The sequence below is a fragment of the Grammomys surdaster genome, unplaced genomic scaffold, assembly GCF_004785775.1.
Source record: "Grammomys surdaster isolate TR1022 unplaced genomic scaffold, NIH_TR_1.0 126051, whole genome shotgun sequence".
Lineage (NCBI taxonomy): Eukaryota > Metazoa > Chordata > Mammalia > Rodentia > Muridae > Grammomys > Grammomys surdaster.
In genome coordinates this window covers 907,470-926,625 of record NW_021620862.1, presented here as the reverse complement: position 1 = coordinate 926,625, position 19,156 = coordinate 907,470, and the positions used below count along the sequence as shown (strand labels likewise).

The following is a 19,156-nucleotide window of genomic DNA, read 5'->3' as shown; positions in this document are numbered from 1 at the left end:
GTGTGCTGTGGCTTTTGTTGTGATGGTCAACTTAAGTGGAGTTACGTGTGCTGAGATATAAGCAACCTGAGTTCAACAAACTTAATGTTTGTTTTCAGTTTCCTTTAAAGGTTCACCACGCAGTGGGAAATACCAGCCCACTTTACAGCTATTATGACTGCACAGAGTATTTGAAAGACTTTAAACAGCTATGTAGACTTTGAACAGTCAATGTGATTGCATCAATTAAAAGGATAGAGAATGAAAGATTCCAAGAATTTACCCTCACTAAAAACTTCACAAACTTTTGGCTGGCTCTGTTGGAATCTCTGTCCTTTAATGTAGAGTTTCCTTTTAAAATATCACATAAGTCACAATGGAGAAAGAAAATGTCAAAATATCTCTCTAAGATTTTTATTGAGAAAAGAAGCCACAATATACTGTACGATACTCTGTATACTGCTGAAGAACTATTTCCAATCAATTCTTTTCTACTATAATGTGGAAATAATATTGTTTTTTAAAGTTGCAATAGAAATTTCTGTGTTCAAATTTAAAATAGTGACATGACTTGGAGTAGGCAGAAAAGAGATGTAAAACATTTTCTCTCCAACTCCAACCTATATCTGACCCACTTCCACATTTCTGACGTAGTACTACATGGTCCACACTGGGCACCTTAAGAACAAAAACAATAAGGAACAAGGGGAAGCTGGCCTTGATCCATTCACTCTCCCTTCCACCAAAAAATATACAGTTACTGGCTATGTTGCAAACACTGTACTTTATCTCGAGAACTTGTGGAAGGAATAGAGTTTGGCTCAAAGGTACCTCATGGTTAAACAAGATGCCAGTATGTAAGGGGAAAGATAAACTCCTTCTTCTTGGTGCTGAAAGAGTTAGTGTTATGTATAGTTGGAGGACTCTCAGAAAGAATGGCATTAACTGTTATAGAACTTCACTAGTCATGAAGTGCCAATCTCTCTCTCTCTCTCTCTCTCTCTCTCTCTCTCTCTCTCTCTCTCTCTCTCTCTCTCTCTTTATCACACACACACACACACACACACACACACACACAAGCATACATTTTAAACCATACTAATTACTTATAGATAGCATTAATCATCTTATAGACCCCCCAGATAGCATTAATCATCTTCCATCAGAGAAAAGAAAACATGACATTTTTGTTGAATATTGTTTAGGGGTTACTGTGAAGAAATCATTAAGGAAATCTTAAAAGCTCCCTGAATTCACATGAATTCTGGTTCAGCAGCTGTACTGGGACTCATAAGTGTTGACATAATAAGTTTTATAGGAGACCATTATAGGATTGATGAATAATTTTCAACAGAAACAAAAGTGTAAGAGATATGATTAAAAAGTGTAAGAAATAAGATAGAGACATATTAGAGGAAAGGTAGAATTTGCGTAAACATTTAAATAGGTTCCTAAGTGCAGGTGGCTACATGGAGGATAGTATCCAAGGCAGAAATGGAGCAGAGAAGTCACATGTCAACAGATCTCACTGTGAACCTAGGGGAATTGAGATGTCAACACCCATTATTGAATACCTGCTGTACAACAGGCTTTGTATTGGGCATATTATGTTCTATAAACTGATCTGACCCTGAAAAGTGGGAGTTATTGAGCATATCTATTAACCCATCTTATAGGTGAAAATTATCATGGGGAGGTGCATCTTCAAGGAATATGATTTTCCCAAAATCATAGAATGAAGGAGCTGTCTGTGACCAAAATCTTACTTTCTATTTTCCACTGAGTCACAGCTTCCTTCGAACTCACGTCCACTACTGATCAATGGTGTTCTTAGGGAAGTTAACTTAGTTTACTTTAGTGTTTTTATATAGGATATTTACAACCTGGGTGATAAGAAATTATCACTTTTTTTTCAGCCCAGAGTCAATGTTTTTGTAGTCAGCATTTCCCCAAAACTAAGGGAGCATCATTAGTGTCCAAGCTACTTTTGTGCCCCACCAGCACACTAGGCAACCACCTTTACAGCAGTGGCCAGACTTGCATCATAGCTTCAACATTCTCAGGGCATCTCTTCCCCCTCATATTTTTGGTTTTTGTCTGTATGCTCAACAATACCAGGGTGCCTCTGGACAGATATTATCTTGCTTTCCCAGTAAGGCCTCTTCCTGACATCACTCACTCATTGTTGAGTTTGAAGCCAGGATTGGAAGCAGAATTTGCTTACTTTAAACCTATTATTCTAAACAGACTCCCTTTGTTCTTTCCACTAGTCCTCTAACAGGTGAGTGAATATAACTCACATTTATGCATTACCTTCACATTGGATTGTCGTCTCAAGGGAAAGAAAAGAAAACAACTAATTTCTTGTGGCATGCTCTTTGTTTCTGTATTTTTCTTACCATTAGAGAAATCCCTTCACGTCCATCTCTCAAAGGTCAATGTGTCCTTGCCTGCCCTCCAGTGTCATTCATATTAAGTTGGCTTTATTCTCCTCTCCGATGGAGCATGTGTTTTACTGAGTGTGAAAGGTGTTGCCTTCCCCCATTATCATCAAGTTCATCACCATGTGCCATAATGTCTATTTACAACTGAAGCCTCCAAGAAGAAAAGAGAGGACATAAGGTGAAAGAGTACATGAGGGTTGATCAGCAAGTCCATCTGTCAAGGTTCATAAATCAAGTACCCATGACTCATCTCTCTGTTATTTGTGTGAGGAGAAAATTGAATCAGCTTGGCTTTGAATTAAAAAAGTAGGGACTTAGAAATGATTACTAGGGTATGCTAGTGATGAGTTCCCAGGAACTCACTAAGCTAGCCTTCCTTTGGAAATAGTTTTGCTCCATTCCAATGAAGTTGGTTATCTTTAGAGCCTTTTAAAGAATCAGTAGAAAAACTGCAAAGGCCTTCTGAGTCACACTGTGCCCTCTACTCTGGCCTATTTGTGCTAAATTGAAGCACCAAGCTTTGCAGTACCTTCTGGGGACTATAATGCATTGTCAGGAGCTGTGATGGATTTCTATTTTGTGGTTTTGGTGTTAGGGAACCAACCCTGGGCCTCACATGTACTGACAAAGACTATCCACTGAGATAACCAACCCAGTTTACACTTTATGAGACAGTTTTCACAGGAGGCTAGGAAAAAAGTTGATCTTTCTGCATTAAATCTGCATTAACAGTGTAGCACAGTAGTCTAAGTAGTGACAGGATAAAATATAAAGCATTAAACAATGGCTAGGGTTCAAAACTTAGTTATTCTTGAATATTCTTTTTAGTAAAGTGAGTAAATTTGTTTTCTTTGTCTGTTTTTGAAAGAGGATTTCCCTACGTAGCTCAGGCTTGTCTTGAACATTGTACTCTCTTGCCCTTATCTCCAGAGTGACAGGATTTCAGGGTTTCATCACTACACTCAGTTGTGAATGAAATTCTTAATCAAGTTTTATGCAGAGTCTGAGTTAGCAGTAAAATGTTCTTCAGCCTTGAACTTTGATACGCTTATTCATTTCAGCAAGAAATCTAGTTCTGTGTCTTAACCTTCTGAGTTTCAGAAATCATTTTAACTGGTGAACCTGAGCTTCTCCATCTTTATACCTTACTACCCTGAATTGGATCTTCCCTTATTTGTTTATCTCTATTAAAGATCAAAATATGATAAATATCCTTCAAGTTAAATGTGGAGTTTTCTTCTCTTAATATATTCATTTAAAATTGAACTTACTGTTTAATTGTAATATAACCGTATAAGGAAACATTCTCTCTCACATGCTCAATCTTGTACCTGGTCCCTTTTTTTTTTTCTAACCCAAGATTGCACATCAGTGATAAAAAAACGATCCATTCTGGGTGATAGGAGTAGACTTCATGTTTATCTGTTTCCCAAGGCCACTTATACTATACTATTTACTTTAATGGCAGAAGACAATCCCTGCCAACTGGTTCCCCAATTGCTGAAAATTGCAGGCACTTTCTGTTGGTCTTGCCTTGTTTTCTGAGGCACTAGTCTTTGAACAAATGACTTTTAAGTTGCTCTTATTAAGTGTAAAATTTATATTGTGTAATCTCCCCAAGAGTGTAAACATTTGGGGAGCATGGTTCTGTTATCCTGAAGAGTCAGGCCCTGAGTAGTGTTGTGAGCTCTGTGTGTACAGTCCCCTTTTCTGCCCATCCCCAGTTTCCTTCTGTTTAAGATGGAGCATTCCTAGTTGAGGCTTGTCTGTTTGGGCTTCTCATCACCATAGGGTGGCTAAGCTAAGGGAAGTTCTCTGAAGTGCCTAAAAAGAAATAGTTTTATCATTACAAATAACAGACAGAAAACCTGACCCGGGAATCTAGTATCCTCTTCTCTGTTGCTCTCATACTGCTGCTGTACGAACCATTATACTAGTCTTCGTATCATTTACCAACATGTATTGAGTCCCTGTGGGTTACGTGCTGCCCTTGTGTGCTCTTCTAAAGATAGCCCATTAGAGGTATAGCTTTGTAATAAGCGTTTTCCTTGACATATGTGAGGTTCTGAGTTCCACACTCAGCACCATAAAAACATTTCTTAAATTATAATTTATTAAATTAGCTTACTTATCCTTGGTCTCCCCTCTCATGGTACCATTTTCTACCACAATGAATCCGGGAGAAAACAGAGAGCACTCACAACGGTTATCTTATTGAGTATAGTTCTAGCAAGAAAGTTGCTAGGAAGTTAGTTCCATCCTTGATTTACATGAACATCCATCCTAATGAAACAAACACCCACCAGAGCATGCAAACAGACTAGGAGTAGAGAGAGAAGAGCTTTGGGTTTCATGTCTGTGCCCCTGTGAATTCACCATTAGGAAGGTCTTGTGGATATTTTGTTTCTACTAAAGTGCTATGGCTTTTATTGGCAGGATGACAGGTACATTAAGATGGAAAAACTGTGTTAGAAATCGCTATGACACCTTTGGTGAAGAACACTTAGCAACTGGCCATTTGTGTCTCTCCAGCAAATAGAAAACAAACTTGACCAAGAATGAACTAATGTCTCCTCTTTCTTTTTTTATGAATCTCTCTTTCTCTTTCATCATTTTGTTGGCAGATACAGCTATCCATCTTGTTTTAGTGAAACTGGTTGTGGTAATAACTTGCCTGAGAACATAATTCCAGTTTCCCTGCAGCATGGTATAAATCCATTGGTAGACTGTTTTTGGACCGTGTAGCATAATTTAGTTAGGATAGAGTAACTTTATTCTCCCCTGACAGCACCATTAGTTCTGAAATTGTCACTCAAGTTGTACAAACTGTGAATGGTATGTTGCTACAATGTATCCACTTCACCCCCAGGGGCACCAAGGGAGGGCTGGTGTGACTGTGGAACAGTGTCCATGTTGTTGCCACATGTGCCAGAGGCAGAATCTGAATCAGAATTTCTTAAGTTCTGTTCTACTGAGTATAAACCCCTGAGTTTGCGCTGCTGGCTGAGAGACCTCAGGGAAGATCATCAGGGAAGCTTCTGAGATAAATCTATAGCTCAGTGGTAGGATGCATTCAGCCACCACTGAGTTCTTTCCTCTAACAAATAAATAGTGTTATCGAGTCCCTACTCTGGGTAGGTACTGTCTTCTCTGACTGGGAACCCATAGGTAATAAGACATAGAACCTGCTCTAAGCATGTTCATAATTGGAAGAAGACAGAAGTGACTCAGATTACTATCTTGGGATGCTGCTACCATGCATATCTAAATTGATTTTCTCTTCCTATGGAAGCTGACTGTCCAGTGAACAGAACAAGGCTCCCACCAACTTCCTCAGTGTGAGTCACAGAGATTTTCTGGGAGCTCAAAGAAAACAGAGAAAAGGACTAAAGGCCAAGTAAGAGACCCACAAGATCAAAACTAGAAAAAGGCTTGAGGACACTACAGATTTGAGCCAGGACTAGTATGGAGGTTTCCACTGAGAGTAGCAAAGTGTAGAAGACAATCAAGGAACCAGACTGTGTTTTGGATTTGCCCAGTGGACACACACACACCTCTTGGACTGCAGATGGTTGCAGTGGGAAAGCTCAGAGATGATGCAGAGAGGATGCTCCTTCTACAGGATCAGCAGTTACTGTCCTAACACACACATTAGGTGCTTATGACTCGAACATGACTGTTTATGTAAGAGAGGTAAAGGAGGAGGAAGATTTGGAATACCATCATATTTACTGCAATGTATCATAGCTGCATTTACTGGAAAGTGAAATTAAACATTGAATTGAGTTAGGATTCACAATTGTGATAAAGCAGTCAACATTATTTTTCATTATCACTGTTTTTATTTGAAGATTGTTGAGCTTACATTATGATGCCAGTATGCTTGAATCTCATATCATCTCATATCCACGGGTTAAACTGTCACTTAATGAAACAGAAAGGCCAAGGAATGTTTGATTGAACATAAGTTCTTAACATCACAGCACCTGGCAACATACTGTGTAGATAGTCAACTCAGCCTCAGTCTAAAGTCATTAAGCCTAAATCACCTCTAAATGGCATGCAGCAGAAGTTAAAAAAAAATGTGTCAGTGTTCTAAGGACAATGGTGTGCATATTCTCTTCTCAGTGCATTTTATATACCTGGGAAAAGTGTGAATGGGACTTAAGTAGATAAATATGGGGCTCATTGTGACATCAGATTTAATTGCCGTTAACAGTGGAGTCAGATTTCAATTATATTTCTTTGCAAGACGATGTACTTGGCAGTTTTATGCCTTGACCAAGCCACCCATTTCTCATTTTCTTTCATCCATTCTAAAACCACATATGGGGTCATATATGTTCCCTGACACTCCCCTGTGACACATTTTTCAGAAAAATCAAAATCATCTTGTTGCTGATGGAACGCTGAAGGAGTAATTTTTTACTTTTTATAATCTGTGCTTGTTCTTGGAGACCATTTAAAATGCAGAACAAGAGTCTTCCTTGTAGACATTGCAAACCTTCACAGAATTAGAAGTATTATGAGTGCATCTGTAGACGTCCCACCATGGCTTCCATAGCCCTGGCAGACTACACAGCAAGCCTAGATTGGGCAAATTCTGCTGAGTACATACAGCATGACAGTCTCAACGCTGTAATATTCTTGTTTGCCAGTAGTCAGAGACTAAGAGAGACATGAACAATTATTGGACAACCCCATAGTCATTCATTATTCCTGTGACTGCAACCATTGCAAGGACAACAATACAACTGACTGTAACCAACTACCGAACTTTTATAATCTAGAGGAAGAAAAAAAGAAGTTCAGCTCTCATTTGTTTTGTTTCTTCAAATCAAACAGATGACTTTGGCATTAAAGATCTTCTTTTAATTTTATCTAGGTCATCAACAACACACACAGACACACACACACACACACACACACACACACGAATGTGCCATAGACATTGCTCAGTTATTACAAAGGGGAACAATAACCAACCATTAATGAGTATTTACTTAAATACATATTACTGTCTAATGAACATATTATTAATACTAGAAATAAAACAAAATTCATTGGGAAATCTTCCTCTTTTCTACTTTTAAATAGTAAATTTACAAGGTGTTTAGAGAAAGTACAGAAAAAGATGGCATTATCGAACTACAAGGGAATTTAGCATAATCTCTTCACCTAGGACCAATCTCTAGAGTCTTCTTCCATGAGTTCACTGTATTTGATGAATCCTAAGGTCCAGGAACATGGTAAGTTTAGGTGGCAGAGGCATCAAATCCATCTTTAAGAGGTTCTGCCCTTGTTTCCAGGAGCATCTACTCTTCCGAGGTCTCTAAGGAACACCTCTACTTCTGCTTCCTGTAACTGCACAGAATGATACAAAACCAATGTCTACATGACCACTGGGAAGTCTCTTGAAGTTATAATATATGTCAACTCTCCTCCAAGTTTTATTGTTTCCCTTGATTAAAATTTCTAATGTACTACCTTTCTAAGTTGGATCCAGCATTCCACATCCCCAAGTTACTAGTATCCAAGAACATGCATATTCTGTGACCACATCCTCCAAAAACTGAATTGCAACCATTCTCTGTGTGTCTCTGTCTCTGTCTCTCCTGCAGTGGTTGCAAGCATCTCAAGATAGTATAGCATAAGGACTGTCTCCTTAGGAGTGTTCACTTGAGCTCTTCTGACCAAATAACACTACTCCTCACTTGAGCTACATCAGAGTCCCTGCAAGGCTTCTTATAGCAAGGTTTGATGAACAGCCCCTTTTCCCAACATCTGGCTCATTTGTGTCCAAATCTCTTCTAACTGATATTTGTTATGATCATGTTTCTGTCATGAAGACCATGCTTCATGAACCTCTGACTTGTACAAGATAGTACTCCTCACTCTTTCCACTGATTGGTACCAAGCACAAAGACAATGTCACAGCTGATAGGCCACTCTCCAGTTATGTGTACTCAATTCCACCACATCTCTGTTGGAATTTTAGAGCACCAACTCAGTTTTGTTTCTTTTTTTATGACTATTATGGACTCCTTGCATTTATATAATTTAACATATACCTAAAGTATGAAATGCGGATATGAAAATCACATATCTGTGAAAACTGAGCTCAACACTTTTAAAGACTTGGTCAGATGAAGATGCTTTAAAAGCTGTCATCAGATTAAACCTGAGTGATCCTTGTACCAGGATGGGGTTCTCTCCTGCTCTCTCCCTTACTTGCTTAGTATTTTGTCATCACCTTAACTGCTCCCCTATGTTTGCTGCAGTCTGTCAAAATCCCTCCTAGATCATAGCCAAGCACAACACTTGATCTGTGACTCTGTAGGAGATAGGAACCACCTTCCGTGCTTTGTCTCCTAAATACATTCTAACTGGAGACTTCATTCACATTCGAACTCCAATTCCTAACCATAACAAAGGAACATCATTTGATGCACTAACTAAAACATTTTAAAACACTGTTTTTTGTTTCATATGAGAGGTAGTTATGTTTTCTACTCTTGTCTTTTGTTTCTAGACTTTTTGTTTGTTGTGTATTCATTTTAATGTAAATTTGAATTTTTGCTTTCTTCCCACTAAGTTCTGCCCCACTGTTAAATTTCATAGTTCATCTCTGTACTTGCTCCCCAAGTTTGGAGTATTTATTGGTTAGTCTTTTGAAAATGATGATTATGTTTGCATCATGTATGCCTCCCTTCAGCATTCTATTAACGATTCATTCAGATTAACAATGAGAATGCCCGAAAGTACTGTGAAGATGGCAGAAGCTGCCGCTCTAGTGAACAGCACACCTTGGAGGTGGTTGTTTGCCTAGTTATGAACTGCATCTTTCTCTGTCTCATCCACAGAGATGCCATGAAAGGCTGCTCCACGCCGTACTTAGCCCAAGAGCCTTTGTTTAAAGCAAGCTCCTGTCCTCAAATCGGGTAAACCCTTTCTAACAACTGTCAATACGCATGTCCAGACAAATACAAAGCTTACATAGTTGGTATACAGGAAGTTCTTAGTAAATAAAAGCCATAAGGACAATCTGCCATTGGGAGAATTATCAAAGGACTTGGACAGTTTTAATGATAAATTCAAGTAGTCAATAAATACATGAGAAAACAAGGAGCCTACTGTTATAAATAGTCAAGCACAACCCAGAAAAAGTAGAGTATATTGCTGCAAAGGGGCTACTTTTCTTTCTAAATGATATCTAGTGCTAAAAATGGATGTGAAATAGAGGCTGGATGTGTTTGTATGCACATTGGTAAACCCAGCTGTGCAGTAGGATAAAGCAAGATGACTATAAGTTCAAGGCCAGGCTGGACCAGTTAGTGAAATCATGTCTCCAAATACAATGAATGAAGGCTGTGAGTGTAGAATGCTTAGACAGCATGCCTCAGGCTGTGGATTAGAAAAATATAGGAGGGAGGAAGAAATTCAAGGAGAAACAGAGGAAGGGATGGAGGGAGGGATGGAAAAAAGAGAATAAGGAAGGAAAGATGGAAGAAAGGAAGGAAAAATTAAAAACTAGACAATTTTATACATTGTTCCTTAAGCATAAACTGTTATCCTTTTCTGGAATAAACCTGATAAAATATCCTAAAAGCTTCCAAATTCTTGTACTTCACATCAATAATTCAATTTAAAGTAACTTTGTCCTAAGGAGTTCCAGATGTTCTGACACACACAAAAGCATTCATTACATCATATAATTGCTAAATATAGGACATACTCTGAATGTCCAGAACATTAAGACTTTCTTAATCCATTACAGCCAATCTATTGCAACCATACACACATATTAAAAATCAGATTTAGAACAGTCACTTTCATGTTTTTTAATACCACATTTGATTAATGCATTTTACATGTATGTGTACTATATATAAACATGCATATATACACACTATAGTTGTGTATGCTTACATCTTATGGATTATGACAGTTTGTAAGCAGTAAATTCCTCTATTGGGTACAATCCTTTGTGATATTTTCTGATCTGTTTTATCGTATTTAATTTTTCCCTAAATAAAGTTGCATCTACCTAAATAAATTTTTGTCAAATAGTTAGAAAATAGTTATTTTATCAGATACACATGTAATATGGCAATTGATGAAAATATAATCATTTAAATTGATCTGCTACATGTAAGTCAGTATCTATAGCATAATTTATTTGGTTTTTTAAAAAGTTTTAAAATATAGTTTTGAATGAAAGTGTTGAAAGGTTTATAGTTTATTAATAATTACGCTTTAATTTATAATATTTCTCTTTTGATTCATCTTTATTTTTATCTAATGATGTCTATTGCCTTCTTTATAAACATGCATAAGCAAAGAAGTGGAATTACTTGGCTTATGGGCTTTCTTAACACACATAAGGATTTAGGCACTGGTGTTTAAGTATTTAATTGTTTATATTTGTATCTTTCTAGTTACAGGGTCAATATTTGACAGAAATATCTTTATTCTTTCCTTTTACAGGAAGAAGCTTTACCCAACTTCCTATAATGCTATATTATAGGAAGTTGAATAAATATATAATATAACACTAGATGAAGTTGTATCCATTCACAGTTTTACTAGAATTACTAGAATTTACTAGAATTAATATAAACTCATTTGCAAATTTACATGGAAGAATTGGTTTTTATTAAAGCAGGGAAGAACTTTTGGGACATGTAATCTTGATTCAATTTCTTCTTAACCATTTTCTATTTGAAAAACCCAGATTCTGTTAGTGGACTAGTTCACACATAAGATGAGATTGGTGTTCCTCCATCATTCAGTCCTTGCTCCTTACCCTCACCTTATCAAGCCTCTCCTACCTTGAAAGAAAAGTAACTTAATCCCAGGACACTGAAATCTTTCTACCTTCACTTGTAAACATTTTTTTCTTGAAATAATATTTCCAGTGAAGGAGTTCAGCTCATGGAAGAAACTTTTAGGGGCTTCTATAAGCCTGATGGTTTTTTATTAGCTATAGATAGGGTAGGTGACTTATAAAATAATATTCAGAGGCATATAAGTACATGGATGCAGATTCATGGGCAGGAAGAACTGAGAGAAGGGAATCACAAAATTCAGGGGGGCAGAGATTTGGACAGAAAGCTTATCACTGAAGGCTGAGTAAGGGGCATAGTCATTGCAGAGAAGGAGTCTTCACTGAGAGAGCAGTTGGTACCAAAGCAGCTGAAGATCCATCTATGGAGCAGCAGTAAGCAGACTAGAGGGTCAGATGGTGCGTGAGTTTGAAATCTAGGCAGAGAGAGACCAGAACATGGTTCAATATGAGAGTTAAAGAGATTATATCTTTAGTTCATCTTCTTATATGAGTGTGCTCAGATGGTCAGCTCTGTTGATTTTATGCCTAGAGACTAGCCATTTGGTAGGTCACATAAACCAGTGGGCAGGTAATACTGTCATTGGGACATTATTCTGTAATATGCTTTTAAGTCTTCAGAAACATGTAGGAGCAACTTGGGTATTTCCAGGACACCGACAAATAGAAACTATAATAAAATAGCAAGAAATATGAGGCTGAGTTAAATAGGAAGATGAATATGGAAGTAATCTTGTACTCTTAATGCTAAGGTCAGAGGTCATCTGGTGTAACTCTGCCCACTTGTCTCTTTTCAGTCTACTTTCTGGCAGTGTACCTTTGTGACAATCATAAAACTTCCAGAGTCAAGTGTTCAGGAAAATGTAGCTTCTTGTGCTTGCTAATGGGTCACGGTCTGAAGAAGAGCAAAGTGGAAAGCCATTCCTGGGTCCCTATTGTTTCCAGCTCTGTGCTGTAGCTACGGGCCTGGCCTTCCTGCCCGTTCTCACAGACTCCACACTTCTGTCTCATCTCTCTGCTTTAAGATGAAGAATAATTTTTGAATCAGTTAAAATTCATAACTATGAGTTAAGAGTTCACTTGAGAAAGCCAGAATAGTCACACAAGCTGGGCTCAGTGACACAGGTTTATAATCACAGCAACTTGGAAACTGTGGCAGCAAGTCATAAATCCAAGGTCTAGTCTCTAGAATGAGTTCAAGGCCAGTCTAGGCAATTTGGTGAGACTGTATCTCAAAATAAAAAATAAATAAAAGGGTTGGGTCTACATCTCTCTGTGGTAGAATGCTAAGGCATGTGTGTGCCCAGGACTCATTACCTACATCATAAAATAAGTGCTTTATAAGTTGTTGTTTGGGGTTTGTTAGCTCTTTTCCTCTGGATTTCAGCAAAAGCTCTTAGAATCCTGTAGCATGTGAAGGGCATGATCTGATGAGGACTTTATAATGAATCTTGTTAAGGAGATGTTCCGTTAACACCTCTGGGCCAGGCTTGACTTGTTCTAGAACTGATCACTTGCTCACTTTTTTCTAGCATACTCTTCTCCAACTGCACATTCAAAGACTTACAGTATCTTGAGTTCCCAGTTTTGTCTAAGTGTCTGTGCTTATCTTTCCTATAGATTTGTTTCTGCTATAATCTCTCTCCCTGAGACTGACAGGAGGATTGACAAATGTCATTTGACATTCAGGCAGTCCAGATGCTAAGATAGTTTTTCTTCATATGGAATTATCAAATTATTGTAAGAAGCAATCTTGGAGGTGAATACGATTGGCAAGGTTTTCTTTAGCCCTTTTGATTGCTAGAATAGAGAGTTTAGGATTTAGCTATGTAAGTCTCTCTAGTTCTTTAATTTACTTACCTAAAGATAATAGTCAAGGACTGATTCTACTGGCTTCTAAAGCGATGTCTGGAAATGGTTGTTGCAAATGGCTCACATGCAATTAAAAAGATGAATGTGCATTAGGAAAGGAACAGTGTTGTTAGACCTTCAGTACTTTCTAATAGGCTAAGCAGTAGAGAGTGGACTCACACCAGTATGGGCATTAAAGTTGAGACTTGTGTATTTTCTTTCCACAAAAGAAGCAAGACAGGTTGCACACAGGGTCTAGATCTTTAAATCTTGGTGAGCCACCAGACATGAGAGTTGCTTGCTGTCACCCCAGGCTCTTAAGATCTTTTTACTGTTAGTTGCACCCAGGATCCCTTTTATTTATTACAATACACAAAAGCAATACTCTCATTGCAAAGTTGATAAGTCCATACTATACAAGGCCATATGCATATAATTTTTTACTTCAGATCACTGGTTTATTTTTTATTATCTCAATTCCCCAGGTTGACTGTGACACTGTTTCCCTGTGGGCTCCTATGGAAGAGTGTTTTTAAGTTATTTCCTAGGACAGAGATAGTCAGGTTAAATTTTTACCAGATATGACTTTAGTAATGTCTATAATACACAAGATGGTAGCAGTCTTCATGATTTGTAGGAACTTAAAAACAAATAAAACTACAGGAAGAGAACCATGTTCCCTTTTAAATTAAATGTATAAAAAAAGAAAGATAAAGATCTGTCTAAATCAAATTGCACTTGTGTCTGAGTCTAAAATGACACCCCAATACAGCTAGTTTATTCTTTTTTTGTAGAATTCTAGCCCAAATCATGTTAATCTATAGTTTTAAGAGAAATAGTTTTATACTAGCCTAGCCTTCTATTCTTCTTCTACATTCCCAATGACATTAGAAAGTGTAATCCCCTTTTCAAGATAAATTATTTTATCTCAGAATAAATAATACCCATACACATATGCATTTGTGTCAATAACACAAGACTCCAATAGTAAGTACAGAAAAGAGCATCATCTTTAAGTAGAGAAAACGGCTTTTTAATTCTAATATCAACTGAATACATTATTGTCTCTCTTTTGCTTAGAGAAAGAGTACAATATACAGTTTTCAGTTTTTTAGTGATTTTTATGCCCTTTGCAGAGTCAGATTAGTGATTTTGTATCTGAGTTTCCTAAGAGATCAGATTTCCTTATTTAAAACCCAGTATTAGCAGCAATAAGATCCTACACCAATTATTTACACCAATAAGATCATAGCCAAAATAAAGTGACTCTGTAAGTTGTCCTTAATTTTTTTAAAAAAACATTTACCTGCATCAGTGTTTCGAGTGAGATTTTAAAGCACATGCTATTGTTGCCTCCTTTTATGGACGAGGAAACAGGTACAGGATTGGACGTGGTGTTCTTTGTCCATTTCGGCTGCTCTAACAAGATACCCTAAAGTCAGTGGCTGATTCAATACAAACGTTGCTTACAGTACTAAAGGCTGGATCCCAAGTTCAAGATGTCAGTGACAGCTGGTGAGGATCCATTTCCTGGTTCACAAATAGCAGTCTGTTTTTGTGTCCTTACATAGAGGACCAGAATCTCACTTAGATGTGATCTGTAAAACTATTGTGTATAGGAAGAGTGTTCTGAGCTAAGCATAACCTGAAATGATATGGTTTCCTTAAATGTGGGAAGCTTCTACTATCAGCTGCTGAAAGCTAAGATGGGAGCCCTCTTCCAACAAAGAGAAAAGATCTTGCTTTTCATGTCAGCCAAAGACCACACAAAGCATAAGGAAAACTTATCAAAATGAATGATGGCTTGCTAACTTTTACTAGTGATTATAGAATTATTAATCAATTCTTAAACATACCATTTTTGTATAATATATGGAAGCTTGGTCTGAATTTTTGTGATTGCCAGCCAAGAAAAAAAATCACATGTTCAATTCTACAATCCCAACGAGATAGGACTAGTGCAGGTCAGGCTTGGGAACACGCTTAGATTCTAAGGGAGGAGGAGACTAGATGAATGGGGTTAGGGGCTTTATGAAAGAGGTCCCAAAGAAAACTCTTCGATTCTTCTCCCATGCGAGGACCAGAGAACATTCTCTGCCATTTGTGGACTAGAAGAAAGGCCTTTCCAAGAAACCCGTGTTCAGACTGTCAGCAACATGTTAACAAACCTCACCTGTTTCTAAGCACTCAGTCTCTGAGTTCTCACTTCAGTAACAGGCTGAGACAATGGCTGTGAGTAGTATTTCACCTTTACCTTGATCAAACTTGGATTAGATAGCAAGTCAAGGCTACAGCTGCAACACATGTTATTTCCCAAATACTATAATTTCTCAAAACAATCATCCCTTATTTCATTTTTTCCAAAGGAAAAAAATTAGATAATTATTTTAATTATATAAATAATTATTTATATAAAAATAATACATAATCAGGCCACTTGATTTTATTTCAAAACCTAAAAAAAAGAGAGATAAAACAATATACCAGTCAATAAACTGTGTTCTCATGAAAAGAAAAAGTCAACTTTCATATCACTGTAGAATACTGGCAATTAATAGAAACAAGTTGGTGATTAAGATTTCAAAAAAATAAAAGAATAAAGGAAAAAAATTTCATGTACTCTCTGTATTAGTACATTAGTAAAGTATGTAGAATTAAAATACATGGAAGAGACACGACTGAAAAAAAAAAAAAAAAAAAAAATATATATATATTTATATATATGATTTTCCTGTTTTAGAAGAAATCCTAGTTGGGAATAACAAAAACATGTTAACAGTTTGAAAGTAGAATGAAGAGACTTTTATCTTAAGACTCACAGTTGGCTTCCTTTTCTCCATTAACTCTACATGGGAGGGATAGACTCAAGTTTGAGTTCCTACCAACCATACCCTGTTAAATGCATGTTACGTAGTCCAGTTGCACCCTGACACATCTCGATATTTGCAAATGTAGCACCAACTTTACAGAATGCACTCACATTGTTGTCCTGCAGAGCATCTGGCTCAGAATCCTGTTAGGATTTCAGGTTGGGAACCTAGGTGTTGCCTCATAGCTCAGCCTCTGTGGAACATTTATGGACATTTTTATGATTTGCTAATGTGTGCTGTGACCCCATCAGTCTGTTTGCAGTGGGAGGAGGGCTGGGAGGAGAGGGATGTTTGGGGAGGGAGAGTCATTTGTTTGATGTATTCATGCTGGGAGGGTGAGAGAGGGAGGAGGGTTCTTCATTATGTTTGAATTCAGGTTAACTTAAGGGGTTCAGTTTGGGGCCTGGAGGGCAGAGCCTATGCTAGAGCTCATGTTGGTTAGCATGTGTGAGGTCTAAGGTTTGATTCCCAGGACCACACACCAAAAGATAAGGGTCCAGTCTGACCCTCAAAAACATAATTCTGCTATAGTAACTGGATTCTCCTATGATGCTGCTTTTCAATGATTGTGAATTATTTTCTTTCTTCATTTGATATTTTTTTCCTCAGGGGAAATCTCTCACATCCAAGAGGTTAACAAGCCTTGTTCAGTCTTACTAAAAGAATCGTCCTTGTCACATGAAAGCTGAATGGAGCCACCACCCATACCTTGTAGCCCATCGCTGTTACCTGGAGCTGAGGATGTTAGACCAAGATATTGCATGAACGAAGGACCTGAATTGTTCTTTTCTGTGTGCCCATAAAGGCATTGCATTTGTCAAGGGACTCTGTCATCTCATTGCCTTCATCTTCACGTGTTGTCCTCTTCCCTCTCTCCTCGTATTAAGCTGGATCTGTGTCCTTTTCTTTTTAATGAGTTCAAGTGAAGGAAAACTTTATTTTTCTCCCCTTCCTCTCTTTTTCATAAAGCTTCTGCTAGATGCACAGTTCACTGAAAATTCAGTCAGTCACAAACTGGAAGAATTGTAAAAGAAAAAAAAAGTATATATCACTAAGTACACACATAGCTTCACATTTATTAAATAATAAATTGGCACGGAAGGTGTCATTTCACCCGTGTATTCACACAAGCACTCATTTTCATGTGTCCTCTGGACATTGTCTGTTCATGTTTCTTGCATTTATTTTTATACCATATTTAAATGAGAAAACACCTTTTACTCCAGATGTATCAAAGTTGACCTCTTCTCTGTAAATTTGTGTATGTTTATATTGTTGTTTTATCTTTCATTAAAATATGCAGAATCTCATTGCTTTTGAACTTTTGTTGTTGGTGCTACCCGTAAAAGGTAGGGAAGAGAAAATTCATAGCCTGTGAGGGTAAAGCTGCTGTCGTCGCCACCCCCCCACCCCAGTTTATCTCAACTTGGATGATATAGAGTCAGGAAAACAACACCAGAAGCATCTCCCTGGTGGGCTGACCTGGGACCAAGAACAGGGTTTATTTCTATGGAAAAACACCACCAATCAGACTCCCACGTTTTCAGACCTATTTGAGGAGGGTTTTCCGACTTCTGATAGAGTCTATCCTTGACTAAAGCTAGTGAATATTTTAGGTAGAAAGGAGCTTGGGATCTTTTTTCTTTAAAGCATACTTCTGAATGTATCCAAGGACAATGTTTCTTAGCTTTCTAGTGGTTATAGATTTCTTTTGAGAGTCAAGTGTAGTTACTAGCATCTAATGAAAACTTACTGTTTGCCACTGTCTTACAGGCTCTGTTAACAACTTTTTCTCAGTGTGACAAAATTCCTAACAAAAGTACTTTTGAGAGGAGGGTTTTGTAAAGACTTACAGTTTATCCTAGAGGGGAAGGCAGGTGTGGCAGCAGGGGCAGGAGGTGGGTGGGACTATCCGTAGTTCTGTCCATTATCAGGAAGTAGGATGGTGCTATTGAATGTTAAGTCTCACCCGTCCCTCACCCACAGGGTTTCAATTGCTCTTTCCTGACTCTACATGCTAATGGTTCCACAATACTTCACCATTAGCTGGGAACCAAGGGTTCAAAGACATGATTCTGTGAGAGATAACTTATGTTAAAATCAAAGAAAAGAAAGGTACAGCAATGTGTTTGAAGTCAGATAATGGTAAACTGGAATTAGAGGAGAGGAACCTCCTTTTGTCCTGCTTAGTTCTTGGATGGATCTCATAGATTAACAAGAAAACAAACAAAGAAACCAAAAACAAACAAGCAAACAAAACCATGTGTTTCCTTAACAGAAGCTTTATGTAATAGGTAATTTCATATGAAAATATACACTTAAAAAACAGCTCCCCTGTTGGTCCGACAGATGATAAAGGTTTGTGAAAAAGGTTGGTAGGGCCAGGAACAGGAGTCCAAGAAGTCACCTGGTCCTGGGTGATCTGATTCCTTTCACATCCTCTCATCTTCAGAGCTATAAATGTTTCCTCCTTCTTGTAGGTAGGCCATGATTCACATGAAGACCTTACGATCTGGCTCTTGGAAACTCAGGAAGTCCTCCCGACATCTGACATTTCTTAAATCCTTTCATCTTAAAATACCATGTCAGGGTCAGAAGATGGCTTAGTAGTCGGAGCCTAAAAATCTGAGTCCAATCACCAGTCCCCATATAATGGAGAGAGCACCTTCCCACACATTCATGTACATGCCATACACCACACCCCCCAAGACAAATAAGATAAATAATGTAAAAATAGTTTTAAAAATATTTCACATGGGCTGGAGAGATGGTTCAGTGGTTATGGGCCCTTGTTGCTTTTCCAGAGGTTCAATTCCCAGTCCCTACATGCCAGTTCACAACTATCCATAGCTCCAGCTCCAGGAGTACTGATTCCCTCTTCTAACCTCCGAGCACACATGGTACATAAACACATGTTCAGGCCAAACACTCACATATAAAATAGAACAAATAAATCTAATTTAAAGGATATTCAAAACATGCAGAATATTATGTTTTGGTGTAATGTTACATGTTTCTGCCAGCATGTAAACCCAGGGAGTCTGACTTTAAGATGCATAACACTACACCTGCCCAAAATTCTTCCCTTTTTTTGCTAAAAGAAAGCCATGGGAAAATTCACATTTCACAGTAAAAATATTTTTGCTGACTAACAGGACAGTCTTATT

The 19,156-nt window shown here is 37.8% G+C and overlaps 1 protein-coding gene across 4 annotated transcripts in view; it reads left to right on the top strand.

Moving 5' to 3' along the window:
- Window positions 1–17,310, top strand: part of Rgs7 (regulator of G protein signaling 7) — a 397,879-nt gene extending 380,569 nt beyond the window's left edge. Inside the window, exons 15-16 of one of the 4 annotated variants that reach the window (XM_028755245.1) lie at window positions 9,287–9,364; window positions 16,599–17,310. In XM_028755245.1, the coding sequence (XP_028611078.1) occupies window positions 9,287–9,340 (54 nt within the window). In that variant the 3' untranslated portion in view covers window positions 9,341–9,364; window positions 16,599–17,310. The remainder of the gene's footprint in view (window positions 1–9,286; window positions 9,365–16,598) is intronic. The other 3 variants (XM_028755242.1, XM_028755241.1, XM_028755243.1) reach the window with 3 other exon arrangements.
- The last annotated feature ends 1,846 nt before the right edge of the window (window positions 17,311–19,156 follow it).